Source organism: Mobula hypostoma, chromosome 1 (assembly GCF_963921235.1).
Source record: "Mobula hypostoma chromosome 1, sMobHyp1.1, whole genome shotgun sequence".
NCBI lineage: Eukaryota > Metazoa > Chordata > Chondrichthyes > Myliobatiformes > Myliobatidae > Mobula > Mobula hypostoma.
This window is the reverse complement of record NC_086097.1, coordinates 165,013,398-165,038,035: the sequence shown is the minus strand read 5'-3', so window position 1 is coordinate 165,038,035 and position 24,638 is coordinate 165,013,398. Positions and strand designations below refer to the sequence as shown.

Genomic DNA, 24,638 nt, shown 5'->3' with positions numbered 1-24,638 from the left:
TTCAAGGTCAATTAAGAATGGACAACCAAATGCTGGCATTTGTCAGTGATGCCAGGGAACCAAAAGAAAAGAATTTTAGAAAGGAAAAACAAGACATGCACTTGATTAGGATGAATTTCCAACAGATATATTTCTGTTAATCTCCACTCAGTTTGAGGGTCTGCTGCTTTATCCACATGTGGGGAGGTTGTACGAAATAATTGAAAAGTACAAAGTGACGAAGCTCTACACGGCACCCACTGTCATTAGAATGCTGATGAAGTTCGGCGAGGGACCTGTGAGAAAGTAAGACAACGTGGCTTAATGTGACCATTTCTGTGTGTAACACATTTAGAGCACCAATGTTAAAATGTAATGCCCATTACCAGAATGAACTCAGAGTTGGCTAACAAATAGGAAACAAAGCAGTAAACAAGCCCTTCTTACATAGGCGGGGTATGATCAGTAGGACACCACAGGGTTCCATACTTCGGCTGTACCTCTTCATTGTGGATGACTTAAAAGAAATTGGGAAAATGAATAGCTAAAAGGAGAATTCAAGAAGGATCGGGAGACGTAGTCAGGAATGGGTACTACAAGTTCAATGTGGAGAAGTGTGACGTTATACCCTTGGGAAGAAAGAAAAATTGTGAGATATTGAGAAATGTTGATATTAAAAGGGACCAATATGCTTTTGTGCATAGCTTACTGAAAACTGTCATAGAGGTGCAGAGGGCAATTCAGGATGCAAATGCTAAATTAGCCTTTGTTAAAAGAGGATTTGAGTAAAGATATCTTATTTCAATTAAATATGACCTTGATTAGCCCATAGCTGTAGAAATGCAGCATAAGTTTACTTGACAATTCTGACATATGAGGAGAGATTACATTCTATTTGCCACGACTCTGTATATCTTTCCAGCTGGCCTGTGTGCCTAGATGTCCTTTCACAACCTTCTTCACTGTAAACTATACTGCCAATTCTTCCATTATGAGCAAATTTACGAATCAGTCTACCTATATCCTCATTCAATTTGTTTACATACAGCATATATGACAAACAATGGTCCTAGCACCAATCTCTGTGGCATGCTGCTATTTATAGACTTCCAATAAAACAGCCTTCAACCATTACCTTCTGCCTCCGAGCTCCAATCCAGTTTTGCATCCAGTTTGCCAACACGTCTTGGATCCCAAATGCCTTAACTTTCTCGACCAGCCAAATTTGTGAAACTTTGTCGAAAGCCTTGCTAAAGTTCAACGTGTCTGCTGCTCTGCATTCATGACTTTTCCCAGTCACCTCCTTTAAAAAAACGCAATCAGATTTATGAGACTTTAAGGTTATTTAAATATTTTTCATAAGTGCAGTTAATTAAAAGATTGTAACTCTGAATTATCATAATTACCATCTTAAACAAATTTTGATAATCCTAAATTCGTTCCAGCTCATTTTGAATAAGATTAGCATAACTAACTTAAAACAACTAGAAGACAAATATTAGCAATACATTTTTTGGAAGGAATATATACATGAAAAAAATATGACCCATGAAAAGTTTTGTAGAAATCCTGCTGGGAAGTTATTGTAAAATGTGAATGTTTCCACTTTAGATCTAGTTGACTGGCTTGGTGTATGTTACTGGAATTCTCTGTTTTTGATGTCTAATACCTTGAGCGATATTGCAAATATTTTAAAAATTCTCAAAAAGGCAATAACATTAACCTGCTTTTTGCCTTTCAGATTTAGATGGACAATGGCAGCTATATCAATTGTATTTCAGTTTCTTGCAAAGCTACAGTTGGGTTTCAATTGAAATTTCTGGTGTATTTGACCTTATAATGCCAGGTGTCTAGTATGATTTAAGAATCTTCCTTCCTCTCTGTGATAAAGTTTTCATTTGAGCTCTTTAGGTTCAACCTCAAGTCTTTGAAGATTTTGGGCTGTGCTGGAGAACCCATTAACCCTGAAGCTTGGACATGGTATTATAACGTCATTGGCAATGGGCAGTGTCCCATCATGGACACCTTTTGGCAGACTGAAACGGTAAACATTCTGTTAAAGAGTGATCCTCATTAAGGATTTTTGTATTTTTATAAGTTGTAAAGAACCCAAGAGAGTTGGGTTGATTGCCATTTTTATCCCTGGCGTATATTCTATAGGAGGTATGTCATTAAGCTGGAAAGAGTGCAGCAAATTTTCACAAAGATGTTACCTGGACTGGATGGTTTGGAGTTATAAATAGAGACTGACTAGGCTGGGGTATTTTTCCTCAAGAGTTGATCATGGACAAGGATAGATCTGGTCCTAGGGTTGAGGTTCTGAACTGGAAGAAGGCCAAATTTGAAGAAATGAGAAAGGATCTAAAAAGCGTGGATTGGGACAGGTTGTTCTCTGGCAAAGATGTGATTGGTAGGTGGGAAGCCTTCAAAGGGGAAATTTTGAGAGTGCAGAGTTTGTATGTTCCTGTCAGGATTAAAGGCAAATTGAATAGGAATAAGGAACCTTGGTTCTCAAGGGATATTGCAACTCTGATAAAGAAGAAGAGGGAGTTGTATGAAATGTATAGGAAACGGGGGGTAAATCAGGTGCTTGAGGAGTATAAGAAGTGCAAGAAAATACTTAAGAAAGAAATCAGGAGGGCTAAAAGAAGACATGAGGTTTCCTTGGCAGTCAAAGTGAAGGATAATCCAAAGAGCTTTTACAAGTATATTAAGAGCAAAAGGATTGTAAGGGATAAAATTGGTCCTCTTGAAGATCAGAGTGGTCGGCTTTGTGCGGAACCAAAGGAAATGGGGGAGATCTTAAATAGGTTTTTTGCATCTGTATTTACTAAGGAAGCCGGCATGAAATCTATGGAATTGAGGGAATCAAGTAGTGAGACCATGGAAACTGTACAGATTGAAAAGGAGGAGGTGTTTGCTGTCTTGAGGAAAATTAAAGTGGATAAATCCCCGGGACCTGACAGAGTGTTCCCTCGGACCTTGAAGGAGACTAGCGTTGAAATTGCAGGGGCCCTGGCAGAAATATTTAAAATGTCGCCGTCTACGGATGAAGTGCCGGAGGATTGGAGAGTGGCTTATGTTGTTCCGTTGTTTAAAAAAGGATCGAAAAGTAATCCGGGAAATTATAGGCCGGTGAGTTTAACGTCAGTAGTAGGTAAGTTATTGGAGGGAGTACTAAGAGACAGAATCTACAAGCATTTGGATAGACAGGGGCTTATTAGGGAGAGTCAACATGGCTTTGTGCGTGGTAGGTCATGTTTGACCAATCTGTTGGAGTTTTTCGAGGAGGTTACCAGGAAAGTGGATGAAGGGAAGGCAGTGGATATTGTCTACATGGACTTCAGTAAGGCCTTTGACAAGGTCCCGCATGCGAGGTTAGTTAGGAAAATTCAGTCGCTAGGTATACATGGAGAGGTGGTAAATTGGATTAGACATTGGCTCGATGGAAGAAGCCAGAGAGTGGTGGTAGAGAATTGCTTCTCTGAGTGGAAGCCTGTGACTAGTGGTGTGCCACAGGGATCAGTGCTGGGTCCATTGTTATTTGTCATCTATATCAATGATCTGGATGATAATGTGGTAAATTGGATCAGCAAGTTTGCTGATGATACAAAGATTGGAGGTATAGTAGACAGTGAGGAAGGTTTTCAGAGCCTGCAGAGGGACTTGGACCAGCTGGAAAAATGGGCTGAAAAATGGCAGATGGAGTTTAATACTGACAAGTGAGAGGTATTGCACGTTGGAAGGACAAACCAACGTAGAACATACGGGGTTAATGGTAAGGCACTGAGGAGTGCAGTGGAACAGAGGGATCTGGGAATACAGATACAAAATTCCCTAAAAGTGTCGTCACAGGTAGATAGGGTCGTAAAGAGAGCTTTTGGTACATTGGCCTTTATTAATCGTAGTATTGAGTATAAGAGCTGGAATGTTATGATGAGGTTGTATAAGGCATTGGTGAGGCCGAATCTGGAGTATTGTGTTCAGTTTTGGTCACCAAATTACAGGAAGAATATAAATAAGGTTGAAAGAGTGCAGAGAAGGTTTACAAGGATGTTGCCGGGACTTGAGAAACTCAGTTACAGAGAAAGGTTGAATAGGTTGGGACTTTATTCCCTGGAGCGTAGAAGAATGTGGGGAGATTTGATAGAGGTATATAAAATTATGATGGGTATAGATAGACTGAATGCAAGCAGGCTTTTTCCACTGAGGCAAGGGGAGAAAAAAACCAGAGGACATGGGTTAAGGGTGAGGGGGGAAAAGTTTAAAGGGAACATTAGGGGGGGCTTCTTCACACAGAGAGTGGTGGGAGTATGGAATGAGCTGCCGGACGAGGTGGTAAATGTGGGTTCTTTTTTAACATTTAAGAATAAATTGGACAGATACATGGATGGGAGGTGTATGGAGGGGTATGGTCCGTGTGCAGGTCAGTGGGACTAGGCAGAAAATGGTTCGGCACAGCCAAGAAGGGCCAAAGGGCCTGTTTCTGTGCTGTAGTTTCTATGGTTCTATGGTTCTATGGAGTGCAGAAGGTTGTGGTGTGTCCTTGCAGTGTTATATGAAATCACCAGGGACAAAAACTAAAGTGGATGGTCACAGCCTTTTTTTTCCAGGATATGGAAGTCTAAAAATAGGTAGAATAGGATTAAGTTAAGAGAGGTAACTTTTCCCACACAGAAGGTGGTGAGTATATGGAATGAACTGCTGGAGGTACTGGTAGATTTGGGCATGTTATGGATTACTCTGAAGCTTTAATGAGCACTGATTAACACAAACATTCATCTATTATCTTCCCCTGTATATTTTCTTTTTTTTTGGCGTGTGCCTGCGTGCGTGCGAGTCTGTGCGTGTGTGTGTGTCCATGCGTGCATCCGTGATGATGTCTCTTTCATGACTTTTACAAGGCACGGAGTGAGAGAGAGACTGTGTGACACATCACTCCTCACACAGACATTTTCACAGTATTTTACCTTTATTTTACGAGGTCGAGTTGTGATCTCGACACTCAACCTGGCACGGATGGAAAGTGTACTCGGGGGTGGACCTGACTGGTTTCGAACCCGGGAACCTCAGCTCCTGGGTCCAGCACTGATGTCGTTGCGCCACCAGCTGGCCCCCCTGTATATTTTCAATAGGATAGAATCAGAATATCCCATACTCATTGATTAGTTCCAGTAGCCAGAATGTATCGGCAAGGGTTCTGTAGGGCACAGTTAGGGTGTTTAAAAGACATTTGGACAGGTAGTTGCATAGGGAAGGTACGAAGGAACATGGACTAAACACAAGCAAGTGAGACTAACTAGCTCACGAAGACAAATTGGTAGGCGTGGATTAGTCAGGCTAAAGGACATGCTTCCACCCTTTATGATGCTAAGATGCTTCCAATGAGACACTGCTGCAGACGGGAAGACTTAACAACAGGTAGTCAAAGCTGCGCAATGCATCGCTGGCACCAACTTATCCACCAGCAAGGACATATTTACAAAAAAGGGCAAGTAACATCGTGAAGGATCCCTCCTGACCTACCCATTGGCTGTTAGTCCCACTCCCATCTGGGAGGAGGCTATTTAGCATTCATACCAGGACCACCAGTCTCAAAAACAGTTACTTTCTCCAAGCAGTAAGGCTGATCAACACCCCCACAACTAACCCACCCTTCCACAGCCTCCACCACCACTGTTTTATCATTTCCTGTCAGAGTCATTATGTACAGACACACCTGTACCTAGCATCACTATATGGATGTACAATCTGACTGTGTATAAGCTATCTCATGAATTTATATTTATTGTGTCTTTTAAAAAATTATTGTGTTCTTTACCATTTGTGTTTCTTTGTGTTGCATCAGATCCACGGTAACAATTATTTTGTTCTCCTTTATACTCATGTCCTGGAAATAGCATTAAACAATCTTGGATCTTGAATCTAAATCCACAATCTTTTCCCACAAGGACACCACGTGCAAGAGAGAATGGAAATTCAGCATTTGTTGGTTCCTGCCACATCTCACTCTATTCTGACTTTTCACTGGTTTTCTTTCACTTTCGCTTTGTTGCTTTATTGCTTTGTTCAGTGTTGCTTTATTGCTGCTGGGTCTAAGTCCTGGAGCTCCCTACCAGCAGCAGGAATTGCCATTACCAGAAGGAATGCAGTGGTTAAAGACAGCTCATCACCACCTTCTTAATGCAGTTAGGGATGGGTAATAAATTAGAAGCCTAGCCAGCAATGTCCTGACCATGAAAATGAATTAAATATGCACCTTTTAAAATTTATTTCTCTCCTTCTCTTGACTATTTAGAGGCAGCCAGGAATTCACCAGCTTTTTCTATTGCTACTCTGAAATAGGAGGTGTTTGTGATCAGGCAATTGATATCCTATCCATTCATCATCCTAACAGCATCTCCAATAGCAGCTAGACCAAGGTCAGGCATGTAGCTTGAGGATAGGAATAAGTTCCAACTTTCAATTTGCTGTTCCTGCCACATCATCATACATATAAGCCCTTGGGATGTGATGTCTTACTTGCCAGACTTCCACGTGGATTGCTGAATGTAGGAAGCCAAAGCCCTTGTCTCCAAATCATCACAAGCAAGTCCCAGTAATCTTGAGGTAAATGGAGAGTCTAAGATCCATACAGTGTGGAAACAGGTACACCACATCTGCGCGGACTATAAAGCAGCTGCATCTACTCACCCTACTCCTCAAAATTACTGGGATTTGATTGTGATGATTGGAGACAAACACTTTGGCTCTCAGTGTTCAGCTGTCCACGTGGAAGATATGCTGATCGGTGATCCCATTTTATTCCCTCTGCATTCCCATCAATTCCACCCAAATTCTACCATCTACTTACACAAGGGAAAAGTTCCACTAGCCATTTTACAGTGGCACTTAACCTCCAAAACTGCATGTCTTGGGGCACGGTAAGAAACTGGAAGAAACCCATGCAGTCACTGGGAGAACATACAAACGCCACACAGATGGTGCCAGAGGTCGGGATGGAACCCTGGCTGCTGTGAGGCAGTTGTTCTACTATCTGTACCACTGTCCCACCAGAATGATATATTCAGCTAGTTCATGCAAGTTATCTCTATTCTGGTATTTAGTGTTGAACAAAGATGGAACATCATCTTCTAGTCCATTAAGGCCCTTCGGCCCATCAAACCTATGTTGCATTAAGAGCTGGCATGGCTGATCTGTGAGCTAAGTGCACGCAGCTGTAGCTTATGTTTTTGTTTGTGTGCACAGGGTGGCCCAATGATGACACCACTGCCGGCTGTAACCCCGTTGAAACCAGGATCTGCTGTAAGCTTTGCATCTGATGCATTGTTATTGATCTTTTTGAGTTATATTCCATCCGAAATTGCTTCCTTTAATTGCTTGCTTCCATATTATCCCACCAGACATTCCCCTTCTTTGGGGTGCTCCCTGCCGTTCTGAATGAACATGGTGAGGAGTTGCAGGCAGAAGGTGAAGGATACTTGGTAAGTGCCTGGTCCGGCTCAGCCTGGGCTTCCTTAAACCTGTGAATTGGTAAATATCTAACCCCACTGTGAGGTTCAGCACACGTATCTGCTGACGAGAGAGAGTGTGACACAGCCTTGGCTGGGAGCACGTCAACAATTTGCAGTCGATCCTTTGCTGCTGACACTGTGCTTTGTTGGGCTGTGACACTTTGATGCCAGTTCTTTTCCAGGATGTTACAATTTATTTATGCAAACATGCTTCAGTGTAACAAGCTGAGTAACAATTCACTGCTTAGAAATCGGCTTGAGATGTTTGTGAGAGGTAAGATAAGGTTCAGTACACAAGCAAGTATTTTCTGATTTTTTTCTCTGTTCTGTGAATGTATTAATGGGAAAATGTACTAGGAACTGATTGATGTTTGATCTGTGATACAACAAAGCAAATGTGAGGTCTGTTACATCCAGCAAGATCAACACATCAGAGGTTACTCAAAGAGATTGAGTGTGCTGAAATATTGTCCATGGTTAAAGCTGGTTAGGCTGTGCAAAGAAGAACCACAGGTTGCCAGGGCTACACCCAGTAATACTGAATTTGCTCCCATTGAATATCAATGAGTAGCCTTCCATCCATTGAATGCAGTTAGTCACCATGCAATGAGTGTTGTGTGCGTGAGCATCCCTTCCTGAACAAAATGAGATTTGATAACATCTCCAACAGATCAACTCTTGTAGCATTAGCAAGTCCGAAAGAAAAAGACACTAGTGCTACTTTAGACTAATGGAACCAAAATCAGATAGATTTGTCACCTGTCCCAGGTGAAACCCAAAGACCCAGAACATCACTAACACTGAACCACTGGAACAGTAAAAATGGGCAAAGTACTGGAGGATACCATGTGCCTTCAAGAATCTGCAACAGTTGAGAATCAATTCCATGAGGAAAGTATGAATAGAGGGAAGGGAAGAATGTGTGTTCAGTAAAGGAGGAAAGCAGCAGGGTTGTCCCTTCATGCTAATATTAATTGTAAAGCATTTGACAAGTTCCATCATGTGCACTGGTCCGGAAGGTTAAATCACATGGGATCCACCATGATTTGGTAAGATGAATATGAAATTGGCATGGACATTTCTCTGACTTGAAATCTGTAACCAATGATGTTCCACAAAGATCAGTTCCAGAATCTCTGTTATCCGTGGTATATATTAATGATATAGGTGAGATAATTAGTAAGTTTGCAGATGACACAAAATTTGGTGAAGTTGTGGGTAGTGAGGAAGGTTGTAAAGTGATACAACAGGATATAGAACAGTTAGAAATTTGGCCAAAGAATTGGGAGGTGGAGGTCAGTCTGGACAAGTGTGTGCTGTTGCATTTTGGGAGTTCAAATGCAAGAAGACAATTTTCAGTGAAAACTATAAAGCATCATAGGGTCCTAGAGTTACAAGCCCTTCAGCCCAACTTATCCATGTTGAGCAAGATGCTTTGTTAAACTAGCCCCATTTGCTCTGAACCTTTTTCTATCTTTGAGCTTGTTCAATGTCTTTAAAACATTTTAATTGTACCTGCCTCTACCACCTTCTCTGGCAACTTGTTCTATGCATCTATCACCCTCTTTGAGGAAAAAAAACCTGCTCCTGAGCATCCTTTCCCGTATCACCTTAATACTATGCCATTAGTGTTTGTCCCTCCTATTCTTGGAAAAAAAGGTCACTCACTTTATCTCTGCCCCTCAATTTTATAAATCTCCATATCATCACCCTTTACCCTCCCTCACTCCAGGAAAAACAGCATTAGTTTATCCAGCCTTTCCTGAAAGTTCAAGACTTCCAGTCCTGCCAATGTGCTTGTGAATGCTCTCTAACTTTAGCAAGGCCTCTTTTGTAGTACTGTGTGCAGATCTGGATGTCACACGAGGATGCTTTGGAGAGGGTGCATGAGTTTTACCAGGACAAAGCCCGGATTGACTGTATTAGCTATAATGAGAAGTTGGACAGTTTTGGATTGTTTTCTCTGGAGCATTGGAGGCTAAGGGAGACCTGACAGGTTTAAAAAATTATGAGAGGCATGGCTTGGGTATATATTGGAGACTTTTTCCCATGGTGGAAAGGTTACATACTGTACTGGAGGGAATAGATTTAAAGTGATGGGGGAAAGTTTAAAGGAGACATGGTATATGAGGTAAGTATTTTTTTACACAGAAGATGGTAGATATCTGTAATATTTTGCCAGGGGAGGGGGTAGAATCAGATATAATAGTAATGATTAAGAAGTATTTAGATACCCCCAAGAACTGAGAGCCAATAGAAGAATATAGACTATTAGGCTTTATTCTTTTTTTTTATTGATATTTCATACTTTCACCAGAGTTAAAGGAGGAGCATCATTTTCTACTTTTGTGAGGACAGCCACAGAGGTAATTGGTAGAGAGTGGAGTGAGTGGGGGGGGGGTGCGGGGGGCGTCCTGACTGCAGAGTAGCAAACATGGTAGCCAACCAGTGCACAGTGTCACTTTTAAAGACATCTTTAATAGTGACTAAAGTCTTGGTTGACATTCTAGTTTGGCAATGTAGTGCTGGAAGTGCTATCTTTCAGATGAGAGAACAGCCTATTCTCTAAAGTGGGTGTCAGTACTCTTTGAGGAAAGTAAAAGCAGTCTTGGAAAATACTTACCTCTCAATTCAGATCACTGGCTTTTCATTTAGTGAACCCTGTACTGAGCAGAATGTGATCCCAGATGTTAGTTAGAACATTAGTCAATTAGAACCTAGAAAACTCAGGGACTTCTTGCATAAACTCTTCTTGGGCTTCCAGCTGGGTCCAAATGTTGATTTTAACCAATATTTCTGTGACAAACTCCATTATCTTCATCAGAGATGACACCTAGGTACATCTAGTCCAGTGGTATATACTATATATACTCAACTCCTGTTGTCTGTTCCTCCTGATTGGTTAGTCCACAACCAGTCAGGTTTCCGCTGTCCCACCTTGTTTAAAATCGTATTCCAGCTCTTACTTAAGAGCAAGACCTTATCTTTGCTGAAATTCTTATTCTGGCTGGGAAACACTAATTCCTTTTTCAGGGATTTCTGCTTTGGAGACATACAATACTATTGGGCCACATTGGCCTTATAAATAGTTATATAAATAATGATGTAAAGAGGAAATTGCGTATGACTTGTTCTCAAGTGTTTTGTGGATATTTTTTCCTGGTGATATTATCCTGTTCTCAGGCATTCAAGCAGCCATGGCCATCCATACTACGCACAGTGTACGGAGACAATGAACGTTTTGAGACAACTTACTTCAAACAGTTCCCGGGATTTTACCTGACTGGAGACAGTAAACTACTATTTTAACATTTAGTGATTTTTAGCATTAAATGTAGATTTGTTGTGTTGCTTGAACTGGCCTTCTGCTGAATCAGTGCTTGATGGATGATTCCTGAGGATGCTTGTATTCATTTTTCTAAATTCACAATAAACTTTGAAACTACTTACACCCAAGCATTTTCTGCAAGTCCAATGTAGGCATTTATGTAAGTGCCAGAGTATCTCACAGGTCATTGAAATTGCCTATCAAGTCCAAAGAGACATCATGTCACTGTCGAGCTGTTTGGAGGCATCTAGCGGATTATCAGCGAAGGGCGACTGTTGGGTCAAGATGATGATGGTGAAAAGATCCTGTAATTGATGGAGAAGTACTTTGAGCAATTGACGGGAACTAGAGTAGGCTGGGTAATGGTGGGTGGTCTTTGAGTGGGCAGTGAGGGGCAGAGAGGTGGGTGGAAAGCAATAGTGCCCTCTCTGACAGGCCTGGCAAGCGGTGGAAAGAGGACATCCCCAGCTCTCCAAATGCTGCCCAGTTGGGGTAGAGTGTAAATGATACTGAAGGCCTTAATCCTTCAGTTATATTCTGTTGTAGAATTTTGCACGTGTGTTATTAAATTAGTATCATATGTTTTTTAACATTATTGCACATGCTGTACCTGATAAATCACTTTCCCTTGGAGGGGGAAGAGCGTAGACTGATAGGCACAGAATTATTGACAGCAATATCAGCCTGTGGTCTTTCCCTTCTATGGGAGAGTGACCTACTAGGTACAAAAGCTTGTACGCTCCTGCCACAAATGGTTTAGCCATTTATATTCACATGGTTGGTTTTGCCTCTTGGACTGGACTCAAGCATTTGGCTTTGATGTATGAGGAATTTTCAGATTGAAGAGACCTGATAGAGGCAGATTTTCCATGTTTTAATCCCACTGTTGTTGTTCCCAGGAGTTTTAATAACTACTCAGGGAAGGTGGCCTAGGAACTATTGAAGTCTTGTTTGAATAGACCGCCTTTCACTTTTCCAAGCTCAGTCTTAAATAATTGATGTCAGTGAATGTCACTACAAAGCTGTTTATTGGAAAAACCCAGCTGGTTCTCCAATATCTTTGATACAGGGATTATCTGTGAATGGCCCAGCAAGGAAACCAATGTAAAGAAATATACCCTGTGTTCCAGACTGGGTGGTGGATCCATTTAGGGTGAATGTGAGTGATGTTGACACCACATTGCAAGAACGTCTTACTGAGCTGCAGAGAGATAGAACGGATCAAACAAAATTCAAAGGCAGCAAGCACAATTTCTAGATGACTGGTGATATTCAAAATAAGTTTCCACAGATCCGGGAGAAGGCGATATTGTTTTTAATTGGATTTCACTTCTTCTCCAGTTGAGCGTGGTTTTAGTCAAGCTCTTCACTTGCTATCAAAAAATAGTAACTATCTTGATGTGGTGGAAAGAGGTGATCTTTGATCATCTTTAACCAAGTTGCAACCAGATATTCAAGTGCTCACTAGTTTGTATCAGTCGCAAGGACATGACTAAATACACAAAGTAACAATATTAACAGCATTTTTGTTGCTGCTTGGAAGAATATTATACGATATATATATTATAAATCAAGTATCCTATGACGAGCTTTATTTTCCCACATACACCTGTAACATTATATTTAACATACAATAATACCTATAAACTGTTAAAACATAAATATTAAATAGAATAATTTGCATAGTTAATCAGAAAAAACTTTAGCAACTAATGGAGACTATGGAGGGTGGTAAATGAAAGTCACAAGTGAACCACGAGCAGAAAAAGATTGAGACTCACTGGTGTAGATACTATGGTCCTAACATGAGCAAACATGAATGTAGATGAGCAACTGGTCAGCATGGTCATGGGCCAGACGACACATTTCTGTGCTCTACGACTCTATGAAAAAGAAGTTACTTTCTGAAACTTGAATATGATTTAAAGTAATCATGTTGTTTCTATTGTTTAACAATTTGTTGCCATTATGTGTTGATAATAAATCATTTTCTTTTCCAGTTTGGTGACTTTCTCACAGAAAGCTTTATTGTGCAGGTTGCAGGAGAGATGGAGACGGCTATTACTGGATCACTGGAAGGGTAGACGATATGCTCAATGTCTCAGGTAGCTATGCTAACACTATCTCTCTCTGGGTTATCTGTTCGTTCGGCCAATTAAATAAAAAAAAAATCAGCTGTGCTCCCTGAACAAACCGTCTTTAATGTTCTAAGGCTGGGGTGTATTTTTTCCAGTAGGGATCATGCTTGGTTGTATTTCGGATGTTGGATATACTATACACATTTAAAAAAAAACTCATAATTTTTCTTTAGGGTATTCCAAGCTCTTCATAACCAATGACTTTGTCACCGTTGTAATGTTGGGAAAGTGGTAGCCAATTGCTTACAAGAAACTCCCAACATCTACAATATGATAATTAACAAATTATGATATGGTAGTTAACAAATTTCATGACACTTGCCAGTGATAATAAACCTGATTCTGATTCTGACAAGATAATTCCATTTGGGGATTTGTTCATTTATTATGTGCTGTGTCGTTTGAGGTGGGTGATCATGGTCTTTCCATGACCATGATTGTTCATGGCAAATTTTTCTGCAGAAGTGCTTTGCCATTGCCTTCTTCTGGGCAGTGTCTTTACAAGGCAGGTGACGCCAGCCATGATCAATTCTCTGAAGAGGTTATCTGGCTGGCGTCAGTGGTTGCCTGACTAGGACTTGTGATATGCATCAGCTGCTCATACAACTATCCCCCCGCCTGCTCCCATGGCTTCCCGTGGTCCTGATTGGGGGGCTAAGCAGGTGCTACAGCCTGCCCAAGGGTGACCTGCAGGCCAGTGGAAGGAAGGAGTGCCTTACACCTCCTTTGGTGGAGATGTATCTCTACCCTGCCACCCTGGTGATTATTTGGGAGATAATTACAACCAAGGAACTGAGAGATCTCTCTTGCTCTCTGAAGTAGTATCTAGAGAAATTTATGGAATCTGGGAGGACAAATAAGGCTATGGTTAAAAATCACATATTATAGGTTTTAAAGGATTAGCTTTATTTGTCACATGTGTATTGAAACATCGAAACACTCAGTGAAATGTGTCATTTGCGTCAACGATCAATGCAGCCTGAGGGCAGCCGGCAAGTGTCGTACGTCGCATGTCTACAATTTACTAACCTGTATGACTTGGGAATGTGGGAGCATGTTCATGGGGAGAATGTACAAACTCCTTACAGACAACTGTAAGGGGGAGAACAGTGCGAAAAGAACAGGTGCTGGTTTCTCTCACTAGGGATTAGTTTTTAGTTCCAGGTGCTCCTGTCATGTTTTGTCACCCTGCAACCTTATCCTTCAGTCTCTTTGAATTATAGAGGACAGCATGTGTGTAAATCTCTCTCCAGCAGACTTCATCATGATTGTCATGACTCCAGTATTTCTACTATTTTTTAATGTTTCTTAATTGTACATATGATTTTTTTGTGTTCTATCACTGAGCAGCAGTGAACCATCTGATTGGCCTGTCAGAGTTCTCTTTGGGAACTAGTTGACTTGATCAGCATTTCTGATCTGGCTATTGTTCACGATTGCACTTAATAAAAAAAAACTGAGAATTGAATACCGATCTTCCAATCATCCATGCAGTAAAGCCTTATGCTGCCCGCTACACTACCCCTCCTACAGTGCTGCACTTTCCATTTGAATGTCGCTTCAACAACACTCAAGAATTGAAATGTCATTAAGGATAAAGGATAAGAAGCCCACAGTGGGCAAGTCTGGAGGTCAGAGGCCTGATGCCTGAGAGTCCAAGGCTACAGTCTGGAGGTTGAAGCCCCAAGATTGGCAAGTCCAAAGGTCAAAGCCCAAGGTTACTGAGTGTGGAGGCTGAAGCCTGAAGGTCGAAACCCTTAGGTCGACAAGTTCAGAGGTCAGAGGCCCAGAGGTGACATGTCATGGGGTTGAAGGCCAATGTGTGTGTGTGAGAGAGGTTATTTGGAAAAGGGTTTATTTTGCTGCTGTTGCTTGTTGTATGCTGGCTGCGTGTTGTTCTGATGAACACTGTGGGCATGCTACGTTGGTGCTGGAATGTGTGATGACACCTGTGCTCTGCTCCCAGGACATCCTCAGATTATGTTGGTTGTTAATGCAAATGACCCAGTTCACTGTACATTGTGATGCCTGCCCCAACATTCAGTAGGATCATGACAGAGCAAAGAGCAAGCAACGCCACCAAGACCTCAACAGTGGAGCTGGTGGAAGATGATGACACATCACAATGGCAGCGTAGGTAGAGGAAGGCTGCGACAACGAAGGGTCCCAAGTCATCTTGCATTCCACGCCACTGGAACCTGACCCTGATCTATCAAGGACTGTGTGATGGCTGTTCGTGCATCAGCCTCCCCGCGTTATGCAAAGTCATGTGCATGTGTTCTCCTTAAGGAAATAATGCAGTAGGAAAACATCATACTCAATTCAAGTGATTGTACTACTACTTCGTCCTCGTGGTTTAATACTGAGTTCGACACAGGTCACTGCACTTCCAAAGCATACTGTAGATTGGGAAATTATGCTCTGTAGACCTAAGTCATGTAATTAATATACATTAACAGAAGTGTGGTTTCAAGTACTGAGAGCTGCTGGGAAAATCCACAGAAAATTTCTCTCTTATCTGAAAAACAATTGAAACTGCTGTTTCCTGTTAAGTTGTTGTCGCTCAATAGGCTTTGATCTTAATGACAGGCTAATCAAGCATCTGAAAGCCCATTTGCAGCATATGAATTGTTTTTCTCCTTCTTTGATCAACCTATTTTGCTATCTCATGAGGAAACTCTAACAAAGTTGATTGACCACAATTTGGCTTTATCAAATTTATAATTACTTTCCCTAATCAATCCACATTTGTGCAAGTGACTGCAACTTTGAACTAATCACTTCCTCACTACCAAGGACAAGCCGATGTTTACTGGGTTTACCCCAACACGAAAAGGGAAGTAATATTTACATTTCTCCAATGCTCAGGTACCTCTATTTCTACAAATGTTTGGGAGGTTTTGGCCAATGCTCCTCGTATTCTTCTGTTAGCTGTCTTGGCAATCTAGGATGCATCCGATTTATCCTTTTTAAGTACAGCTGATGTTTCTTGTACATTCCTTTATCAATTTTTAACAGATCCAATGTCTTTGGTGAGAAACCAGCAGTAAAATTTTACTTGGTACAGTTCTACTTAAGAGTAGGTCACTCATTGGTCTATCTCATCAGTCCCTAGAAACGTTTTGGATTCCCTTTTATGTTTATTGCACAATTTCTTTTTGACCATTTTTATTTCCTTTTGACCTTTTCTCTGAACTTCCTATAATCTGCCTGGTTCTCATCTGTGTTATTGTGTTTTTTAAACATCTTTTTTATGATCGCAAGACAATGTTGGACATCAAGAACTGCTGGTCTACCCCATCAGCAAGTTGCTCATTGGCAGAGGAGCTGGACTTGGTGCAGACCATATCGTTGTTTGCTGCAGAGGGGTTGGAGTCGGTGCATAAAGGCGGTGTGCTGTCTAACTGCGAGTGATTATCTTAGTCATGTTTCTTGTGATTGCAAGACCCTGTTGGAAGTTGGTACTGTGGAACGCTGCAAATCCATTTCACTGGTTTATTGGTGGGACCAACGACAGGGGAGTTGCATTCCTTGGTTGTAATGAAGACTAGGCCTCATGTGCAGTTTTGCCTGTTTGCAGCCATCCAGGAGAGAGGTGCAGAGCTGGTAGCCGGAGGCGGTGTGGCGCGGCATCGGTGCTGCCCGCCAGTGTTTGCTTGGTGGAAGACAAGCTGGAGTGTGTTTACCTGTGGACTACTGCGGGCTTGCTCTTGCTGACAACATTCATGGACTCAGGGACTTGGGCTATGTTACATGTTTTTTGTGTGACTGTATGTCTACTGCTGTCTTATAGAGTATGTGCTGTATGTGCATTGTGCTGTGTATGATTGTTAGTAATGTGTTTTACACCTTGGCCCTGGTGGAACACTGCTTTATTTGTCTATTCATGGGTATTCCTGTATGGTTGAATAACAATTAAACTTGAACAGGCATCTGCAGTGTTACTTTCTTCTCTATCTCTTCTGCCTTCTCCCCTGTAACCTTAGTGCCCTTACTAATCAAGAACCTATCAACCTCTGCTTTAAGTATGCCCAATGATTTGGCCTCCACTGCCATCTGTGGTAATGATTTGTATAGATTCACCACCCTCTGGCTGAAGAAATTCCTCCTCATCTCTGTTCAGAAAGGACATTCTTCTACTCTGAGGCTGTGCCCTCATGTCCTAGATTCACCCACCATAGGAAACATCATCTGCACGTCCACTTTTTCAATATATTTGGTAGGTTTCAATGAGATGCCCCCTCTCCACACCCCTTTCTTCTAACTCCAGTGAGTACAGGCCCAGAGCCATCAAACACTCCTCACATTCACCCTTTCATTACTGGGTTCAATCTCAGAAACCTTTTCTGAACCCTCTGCAATGCCAGCTTGTACTCGCTTAGAATTCGGGCCTATAACCACTCTTACTACTCCAAGTGACCAATGCCTTATAAAGCCTCAGAATTACATTCTTGCTTTTATACTCTAGTCCTCTGGAAATGAATGCTAACATCGCATTTGCCTTCCACACTACTGACCCGACATGCAAGTTAACCGCTAGGGAAACTTGCACTAGGACTCGCAAGTCCATTTGCACATTCAATTTCTAAATTTGCTCCTTGTTCAGATAAGTTCACTAAACTTCTGTCAACAATACACTTGCCCTACGAATCCTATCAATGATATCTCTGCTTTGAAATCCACAGGTCATCTGCTGAGCAGCGCTGAGGTGGAATCAGCCCTGTCAGAACACAGTGCAGTGGCAGAGGTTGCTGTAGTAAGCCATCCACACCCCGTGAAAGGTGAATGTATCTACTGTTTTGTCACACTGAAGGATGGAAAGGAATTGACCAAGTCCATTTCAGATGAACTGAAAAGCAAAGGTATGTTGATCAGAAGAGACCGTGCTTAGTCTCCACAGAAAGTTCTCAGATGAGGGAATACAGCAGCAGCAAATTTGAAAAAAAGGCATAATTATTTTGGAAACAGTAACACTTGGCACAATTTTGGATACTGTAGCAAATGCTTTGATAGGGAGGGCCCATACATATAGGTGAAGAAGGGACAATCACACCCTTCACCATGTAATAATTAGTAATTGTGAAGCACATCCAATTAACAACCTAATGAGATTAAGGTGATTCTCAGACCCTGGAGCAGATTAGCCCTAATTCAAGAAAATGCTATTTACAGATAAATTTGATTTTGTGAAGAATTGTATCAAAATCCACACAATGTTTACCAGTTTACCCAGACTTGGTAACCTGGTGGCAAATTCAAGAAGATTAATATTTGTTGGAAGTTCAGCCATGTTGTTTGTTTCTGATAAATTCTTCTCCAAGTTGTCTTCTTTTCAGGCAAGCCCTTAGGACCAAGGATGTCTATTAAAAGGATCCCTGGTACAATTAAATTGGACTCTCAATCTCACAGTTTACCTCTTTGTGACGCTGCAGTTTATTGTTTACCTGCACTGAACTTTTTCTGTAGCTGTTACACTTTAGTCTGCGTTATTGTTGTTTTACCTTGTTCTGCCTGAATGTACAGTGTAATGATCTGATCTGTATGAACAGTATGCAAGACCAGCTTTTCACTGTATCTCAGTACAGTGACTATAGTACACCAATACCCATTCCAACTTGCTTCCTTTCATTAGTGCTGGGTTCTGGTGTGTCTGAATGAGGCCAGTGTGGACCTTGCAGATGCTGACAAGTGTAGTGGTCGGGCAGTAGGCTGGGTGGTTTGGCGGGTGGTTTACTTTTCCTGTCGTCTATTCCAGGCTTCTGAGATTCTATGTATTGGGAGAGACGGTGGGTCTTATGATGCCAGAGACCTGGGTTCACCCATTTTGAGTGGTCACTGCATCTGTGGGTTTCCTCTGGGTTCTTATCCCAAAGGTGTAAGGGATGGAAGGTGAATCGGCCACAGTAAATAGCACCTAATGTGTAGGAGAGGAGTGTAGTGGATGAGGGCAGTTGATGAGAATGTGGGGAAGAATAGAAGATGGATTAACATAGAATTAATATAAATAAGTGATTGAGAGGCATGTGATATTGACTAGACAATCTAATTTAATTACATTGAAGTATAGAATAGAAATCCATAACTTAGGAGAAATTTCTTGCTGTTTGTGTGCATTTCATATTTCAGTAGTACTTGTAGTATTGTAAATATGTTGTTTGATTAAGCATTCATTGTTTAAGTAATTCATGATGAGTTATATGTATACATATGCAAATTATGTCATCATGCTAACACATGATACGTACACACTTCACTTAAAGTAAACTCACATTTCAGACACCCATGTCTTTCTTTAAATTAGTTTAATGTTTTGAAGTTACAAAACACAACACTGTTCTTCACCCATCGGAGAGAGCAGATGGGGACTTGATTTAGAATCTTAGCTCACGCCATCACCTTTAGTAAAACAATGCTCCCTCACCACCCAGACTGGAGCCTCAGCTTTGATTTCTTTTGTGCTGAAGCTTTCAGAGCAGGAGTTGAATCTACAGCACAGTCAGTCAAGAAACAAGAATGCTATCAACTGACACAAGAAGTTTATCCTAAATTCAAACTGCTGAAGGAATTCAGCAAGTCAGGCAGCATCTGTAGAGTGTAATACACAGTCAGTATTTGGGTTGAGACCCCTCAACTAGACTGACCTCTGCTATGGCCAAAGGCTGATTTTCTATGTTCTGGAAGAAAGATTTTAACTCGATGTTGACTGTCCATTTCCCTCTACAGATGCTGCTTGACCCACTGAATTCCTCCAGCAGACTGTTGCTTGTTTTCAGCATCTGCTGCCTTTTATTACATTTATGAAAATATTTTCATCATCTTTCCTTCAATCTGTAGTGCGGCAAAAGATTGGACCAATTGCCACACCTGACTTCATACAGAATGCACCTGGGCTCCCAAAAACCCGTTCAGGTAAATTATACATGTCATCTTGAAGTACTGGGACTGGAGCAAATGTTATCAACAAACAACAGAATAAAACTAAATCAAATCCTTATCCTTTTCTCAAAGGTAAAATAATGAGACGCATTCTGAGACGTATTGCTTGCAATGAGAAGGAACTGGGTGATGTTTCCACTCTTATTGATCCAACAGTGGTGGATGTCCTCTTCAGCCAGAGAGGTCAAGCAGCTGCTTAAAGTGATGTACGGCCTTGTCCAAGACTCAGCTCCAGTAAAAAGCCACATTTAAAACAGGGCCAGTGACTGTATTTACACAAATCTTCTCGCTAGATTGTCCACATTAAAGTATGCTTTCTCATGAAGAAATTCCTTTGTATAAATGGCCTTACAATGAATAATTACTTTCCTAAGAAATTCCAGAGTATGACATCCCTATTCAAACTGGCATATTATTGTTCACTTTTGCATGAGAATTTCCTCACATTAACATCTACTAGTTTGAACTTACACCTTTTTTCCTGTTTGCACAATAAAGATGTGACATGGAGGCATATGCATCTTGAATCCAAGCAAAAACCAGGGTCATTAGGAAGAGAAAACAATGGATGAGAAAAATACCAAATAGTCATAGTTTCATGCTGAACATTGCTTGTCTATTTATATTTCTGAGATTGATTAAAGCAGGGAAACCTTAGGATTTCACACACCCTTCCTAAACATCTCCATCTATTTACTACTCTCTCCTCTTTGACACTAAATATAATACCCGTCACTCTGGTCTGAATATTTACAGCATTTTCTGTTTTTGTCTCTGGCCAGGGTTTGCTTATCTGCCCTATGTTCAGTGTAAAATTTAATTTGATAATGTGATTTGATTTGGGAAATTTTTCTTTACTATTTTAGTTGTAGTTGGTATGCCTCACAGATACTGCAGTCATTTATCTAATAATGAAGACTATGTTTATGTATCATAACATTTGATGGAAATAGTGTTTTATTAATAAATGACTAATTCTCATAATTAATAGAAATAATTTTTCAGAAAACAGGCTGCTTGATTGAATAAGCTCATTGATTTAAAAAACAGTTTTCTCTATTTAATATTCAAATTGACTGATTTTTAATACTTATTTTATGCATTGTCAGTAAACTTATTGCAAAAAATTGCTTATGCACATTTGTACTTTTCACCTTCTTCATTCTACTTCTCCCTTTAAGGAGAATGTTTTTCTTAGACTGTTTGAAAATTATCTCTCACCAATTGAACGTCCTCTGGGTTATGAAATTTCTTACCTTGAAATGGCAATCTGAAGATACCTGTTCTTTCCAGAACTGAGTGAAGCCTTTGCCTTTCCTCCCCCGTAGTGCAAAGCTTAGACTTAGAGACAGCAAAGGAAGGCACAGGAAGCCATTCCACCTAATGAATCTATAGCGAAATCACTGACACTTGCCCAGTGCGCATCCCATGAAAACTCCAGTGTCTTTTTTCTCATTTCCTTCAGACTATTTGCATCCAATTTTGCCAATGCATTTGCTAATGTTATGACAGTGAGTCTGCCTTATTATTCCCAAACCTGAAAATTGATTTGCTTTTGGCAATACCAATATGAAAATTTAATATTTGCATTTTAAAGTGATTACTCATTTACAGTACAAATTGTATTTTTAATCTGAGCGCTCATTTCTGTTCAATTAATACCTTGTTTTGTCTTAATAAAGAATGATGATTAAAAATTAGATTGCAAGCACTCATGCTTTTCTAATTTATTTGTTACCTCAGATTGTAGGGTAATAAAATTATCTTAGGAAAAAGATTTCTACAATCAAGTAATAACCCTGCTTTCATCAATAGCTATAAATGCAAACTCTCTACCAAAGGACACCAGGGTTTAGATGAACCATCTCGTATTCCCGCTGGAACTCTAAAACATTGCAGTGCTGGGGGTGGGGGGTGGGGTTGCTAATTCCTTCTATATTTCCATGCCAACAAAAAAAGACTGCCAGCAGCACACGATACGGCAAATTTTTCAAGGAGCTAGAAAACAGTCATCATTACATTTAATAAAAAAGTCATAATGCACAGGAACAGGTCCTTCAGCCCAGATTGTCTGTACAGATATGGCCACAAAGTAAGCCAAATCTCTTCTGTTTTCTCATGATCTATATCCCTCTATTCCCCTTGTATTCATGTGCCTATCTAAAAGCCTCTTAAAAACCACCATCAAATCTGCTTTCACCATTGCTTGACACTATTATTTGCACTATACATATATGCACTATTACTTTTTTAAAAATGCAGTATTTCCCAGATCATTTTTTCTGGGTCTCATTTCAGAATGATTTGTTCCATCTGGCTTCCTCCATCCACCATTCTAGTGATAAATACTGAAGAAAAACTAATGAGATTGAACATATCAAGGAAAAGCTTGCTGGCTGGAGTGACATTTTTCTGTTTCTCAATAATTTTAATACACAATGTACTTTGTATAGTAATCACCAGAACTGGGTCTCATGACTGATAACATTGTACATCAAGTCCTTGAGTCAAAATTGTTAGCAACAGTTTGCCTTCCTACTAATATTCCCACGGGTTGAATGTCTAGTGGAGAGTAATTTCATATCGCAGAAGATAAGTTGGTTTAAATAGCTAAGCCATAAGTTTTACTAAAGTATCAAAATAATGAATTTTTATAAATTATTTTAGCAAGGACAGTATCTGTTCCCCGTCCTGAACTACCCATAAGGTGGTAAAGAGCTTCCTTTCTGAAATGCTGCAATACGTTTGATGAAGTTACTCTCACAGTGCTGTGGAGGCATGGGTTCCAGGTGAACAGCGAGGCATTTCCAAGTTGGGGTGGTGTATGACTTGGAGGGGAACATGCTGCTGGCAGTGTTCCCATGTACATACTGCTCATCTTGGTGATAGGAATGGCTGGCTTGGGAGGTACTGGCAGAGTAACTCAGGCTAATAACAACAGTCCGTTTGGTGGCTGGTTCATTCTGTAACCAGTGTTCACTGGGTGGTAGAGGGTCAAACATTTGGAGTGGTAATGGTAGACGGAGCACTGATCAGACAGGGTGCTTTGTGCTGGATAGTGTTGAGCATCGAGTGTTGCTGAAGCTCCAGTCATACAGTCTGGTGGTGAGTAATTCTTCACACTCCTGATGTGTACCTTGAAGACAGTTGAAAGATTTTGGGGTGTCAGGAGATGAATCATTCACTGGCTCTGACATTTACTTGCAGCTGCAGTATTTATTTGACCTCTAAATTTGGATGTAGTCAGGGTGGGGGGGGGGGGGTGGGAATGGTGTTTACACCTGATACTGATGGTGGAGGATGGAGGAACTCTGTGACGGGGACATGAGTAGCATGAGCAGTTGGTTAGACTCTTCCCTGTTAGAAGTTGTCTCTTGTCTGAAAGCTATGTAGTTTACACGGCACACAGGCTTTGATTGTGTTGGGCATGGCACAGCCCACTGTCTTCAGTTTCACTGGAGTTCTTTGAGGCCACTCTTAGTTACCTTGATGTCAAGTGCAGTGTATCTCAGCTCATCTCTGGGAACTAGCTCTTTAGACCGAGGTTATAGTAAGCTCTAGAGCCAGGTGCCTCAGCCATTTTGGAGACGTTGAGAACAGCTTCTTTGGCAGCAAAGTCTAGGCCCTGTGCGATTCAGCGTGGCAGGGGCCCAGGTCCTAATCAGAGGTAAGATCTGCTGCTTGGACAATTTAAACACCAGCCCATACAGATTGGGGGCTCCCCGGTCCACGATGCCAAGGCTGTGAGACTGCCACAGACAAAGTTTGTGTCTGCGAATTTTGCGGTGATTTGCCCTGCTAATACGACGAACTGAATACAGAGGCTCTGGGCCTACTCTGGGCTGCTCCAGGGATTTGGATCCAAGCTCTCAATTTAGTTCAGAGTGTTGTTGTTATTGCTCGCTTCTATTGTTTGCATGATTGGTTTTATTACAGTATACATTTCCCTTGCATATTGGTGGCTGGTCTTTTTTTTTTAATTGGATTCTTCCGTGTTCCTTGCTTTGTGACTGCCTGTAAGCAAACAAATTTCAAGGTTGTATAATGTATGCATTCTTTGATAATAAGGGTACTTTGAATTCTTTGAAAATGCAAAATAGGCATCAGTGTGCAGGTTATTGGTGAGTGGATGTCACTTGATAGCCCAATTGAAAACAATTTCCATCATTCTGCTGAGCGACTCGGTAGTGATCAGGTAGATTAGATTTGTCATGATTCTTGTGATAAAGATACGTATACCTAAGCAGTTTTCTTCACTGTCAGTGAGATGCCTGTTTTGTTAGTGAACTGAAACAATTTGTCTAGTGCAGAGGCTGGTTCAGGAGTGCTCACCTTTAGTACTGTGGCCAGAATGTTCGTTAGTCCCTTGGCTTTGGTTCCAAACTTGTAAAGCCAAGCACCGTCATCTGCTCAGTTGTCTGTGCCCCTTTCCTTGTGGGAAGTGCTTGTGCTAAACTTCCACTGCAGCTTGTAAGTGAACATTATTATACCCACTGTTGTGATGCCCTTACCAGGACCTGCCACTGGTTAGAAAGGAGTGAATTATTCATGTACCCTTCATGGTTTTCTTCCCTCAACTGGTCCCATAAAATAATTAATTACACCTTACAGAGCATACACTGCAGTGTACCTCCTCCTTCATTTGTCACTTCTCTCTCCCCTAGCATCTCCTCCTTAAAACTGAGTTGTTTGTACCATAATTAATATGGTATGAGAACTTCACTTACAGTTGCAAAATTTATA

The 24,638-nt window shown here is 41.0% G+C and overlaps 1 protein-coding gene across 1 annotated transcript in view; it reads left to right on the top strand.

Moving 5' to 3' along the window:
* acss2l (acyl-CoA synthetase short chain family member 2 like) overlaps positions 1 to 20,684 on the top strand; it is a 54,573-nt gene extending 33,889 nt beyond the window's left edge. Inside the window, exons 10-18 of the mRNA XM_063049724.1 lie at positions 152 to 285; positions 1,891 to 2,023; positions 7,228 to 7,284; positions 7,383 to 7,463; positions 10,677 to 10,785; positions 12,858 to 12,926; positions 17,645 to 17,821; positions 19,794 to 19,868; positions 19,968 to 20,684. Of these exons, the coding sequence (XP_062905794.1) occupies positions 152 to 285; positions 1,891 to 2,023; positions 7,228 to 7,284; positions 7,383 to 7,463; positions 10,677 to 10,785; positions 12,858 to 12,926; positions 17,645 to 17,821; positions 19,794 to 19,868; positions 19,968 to 20,095 (963 nt within the window). The 3' untranslated portion in view covers positions 20,096 to 20,684. The remainder of the gene's footprint in view (positions 1 to 151; positions 286 to 1,890; positions 2,024 to 7,227; positions 7,285 to 7,382; positions 7,464 to 10,676; positions 10,786 to 12,857; positions 12,927 to 17,644; positions 17,822 to 19,793; positions 19,869 to 19,967) is intronic.
* The last annotated feature ends 3,954 nt before the right edge of the window (positions 20,685 to 24,638 follow it).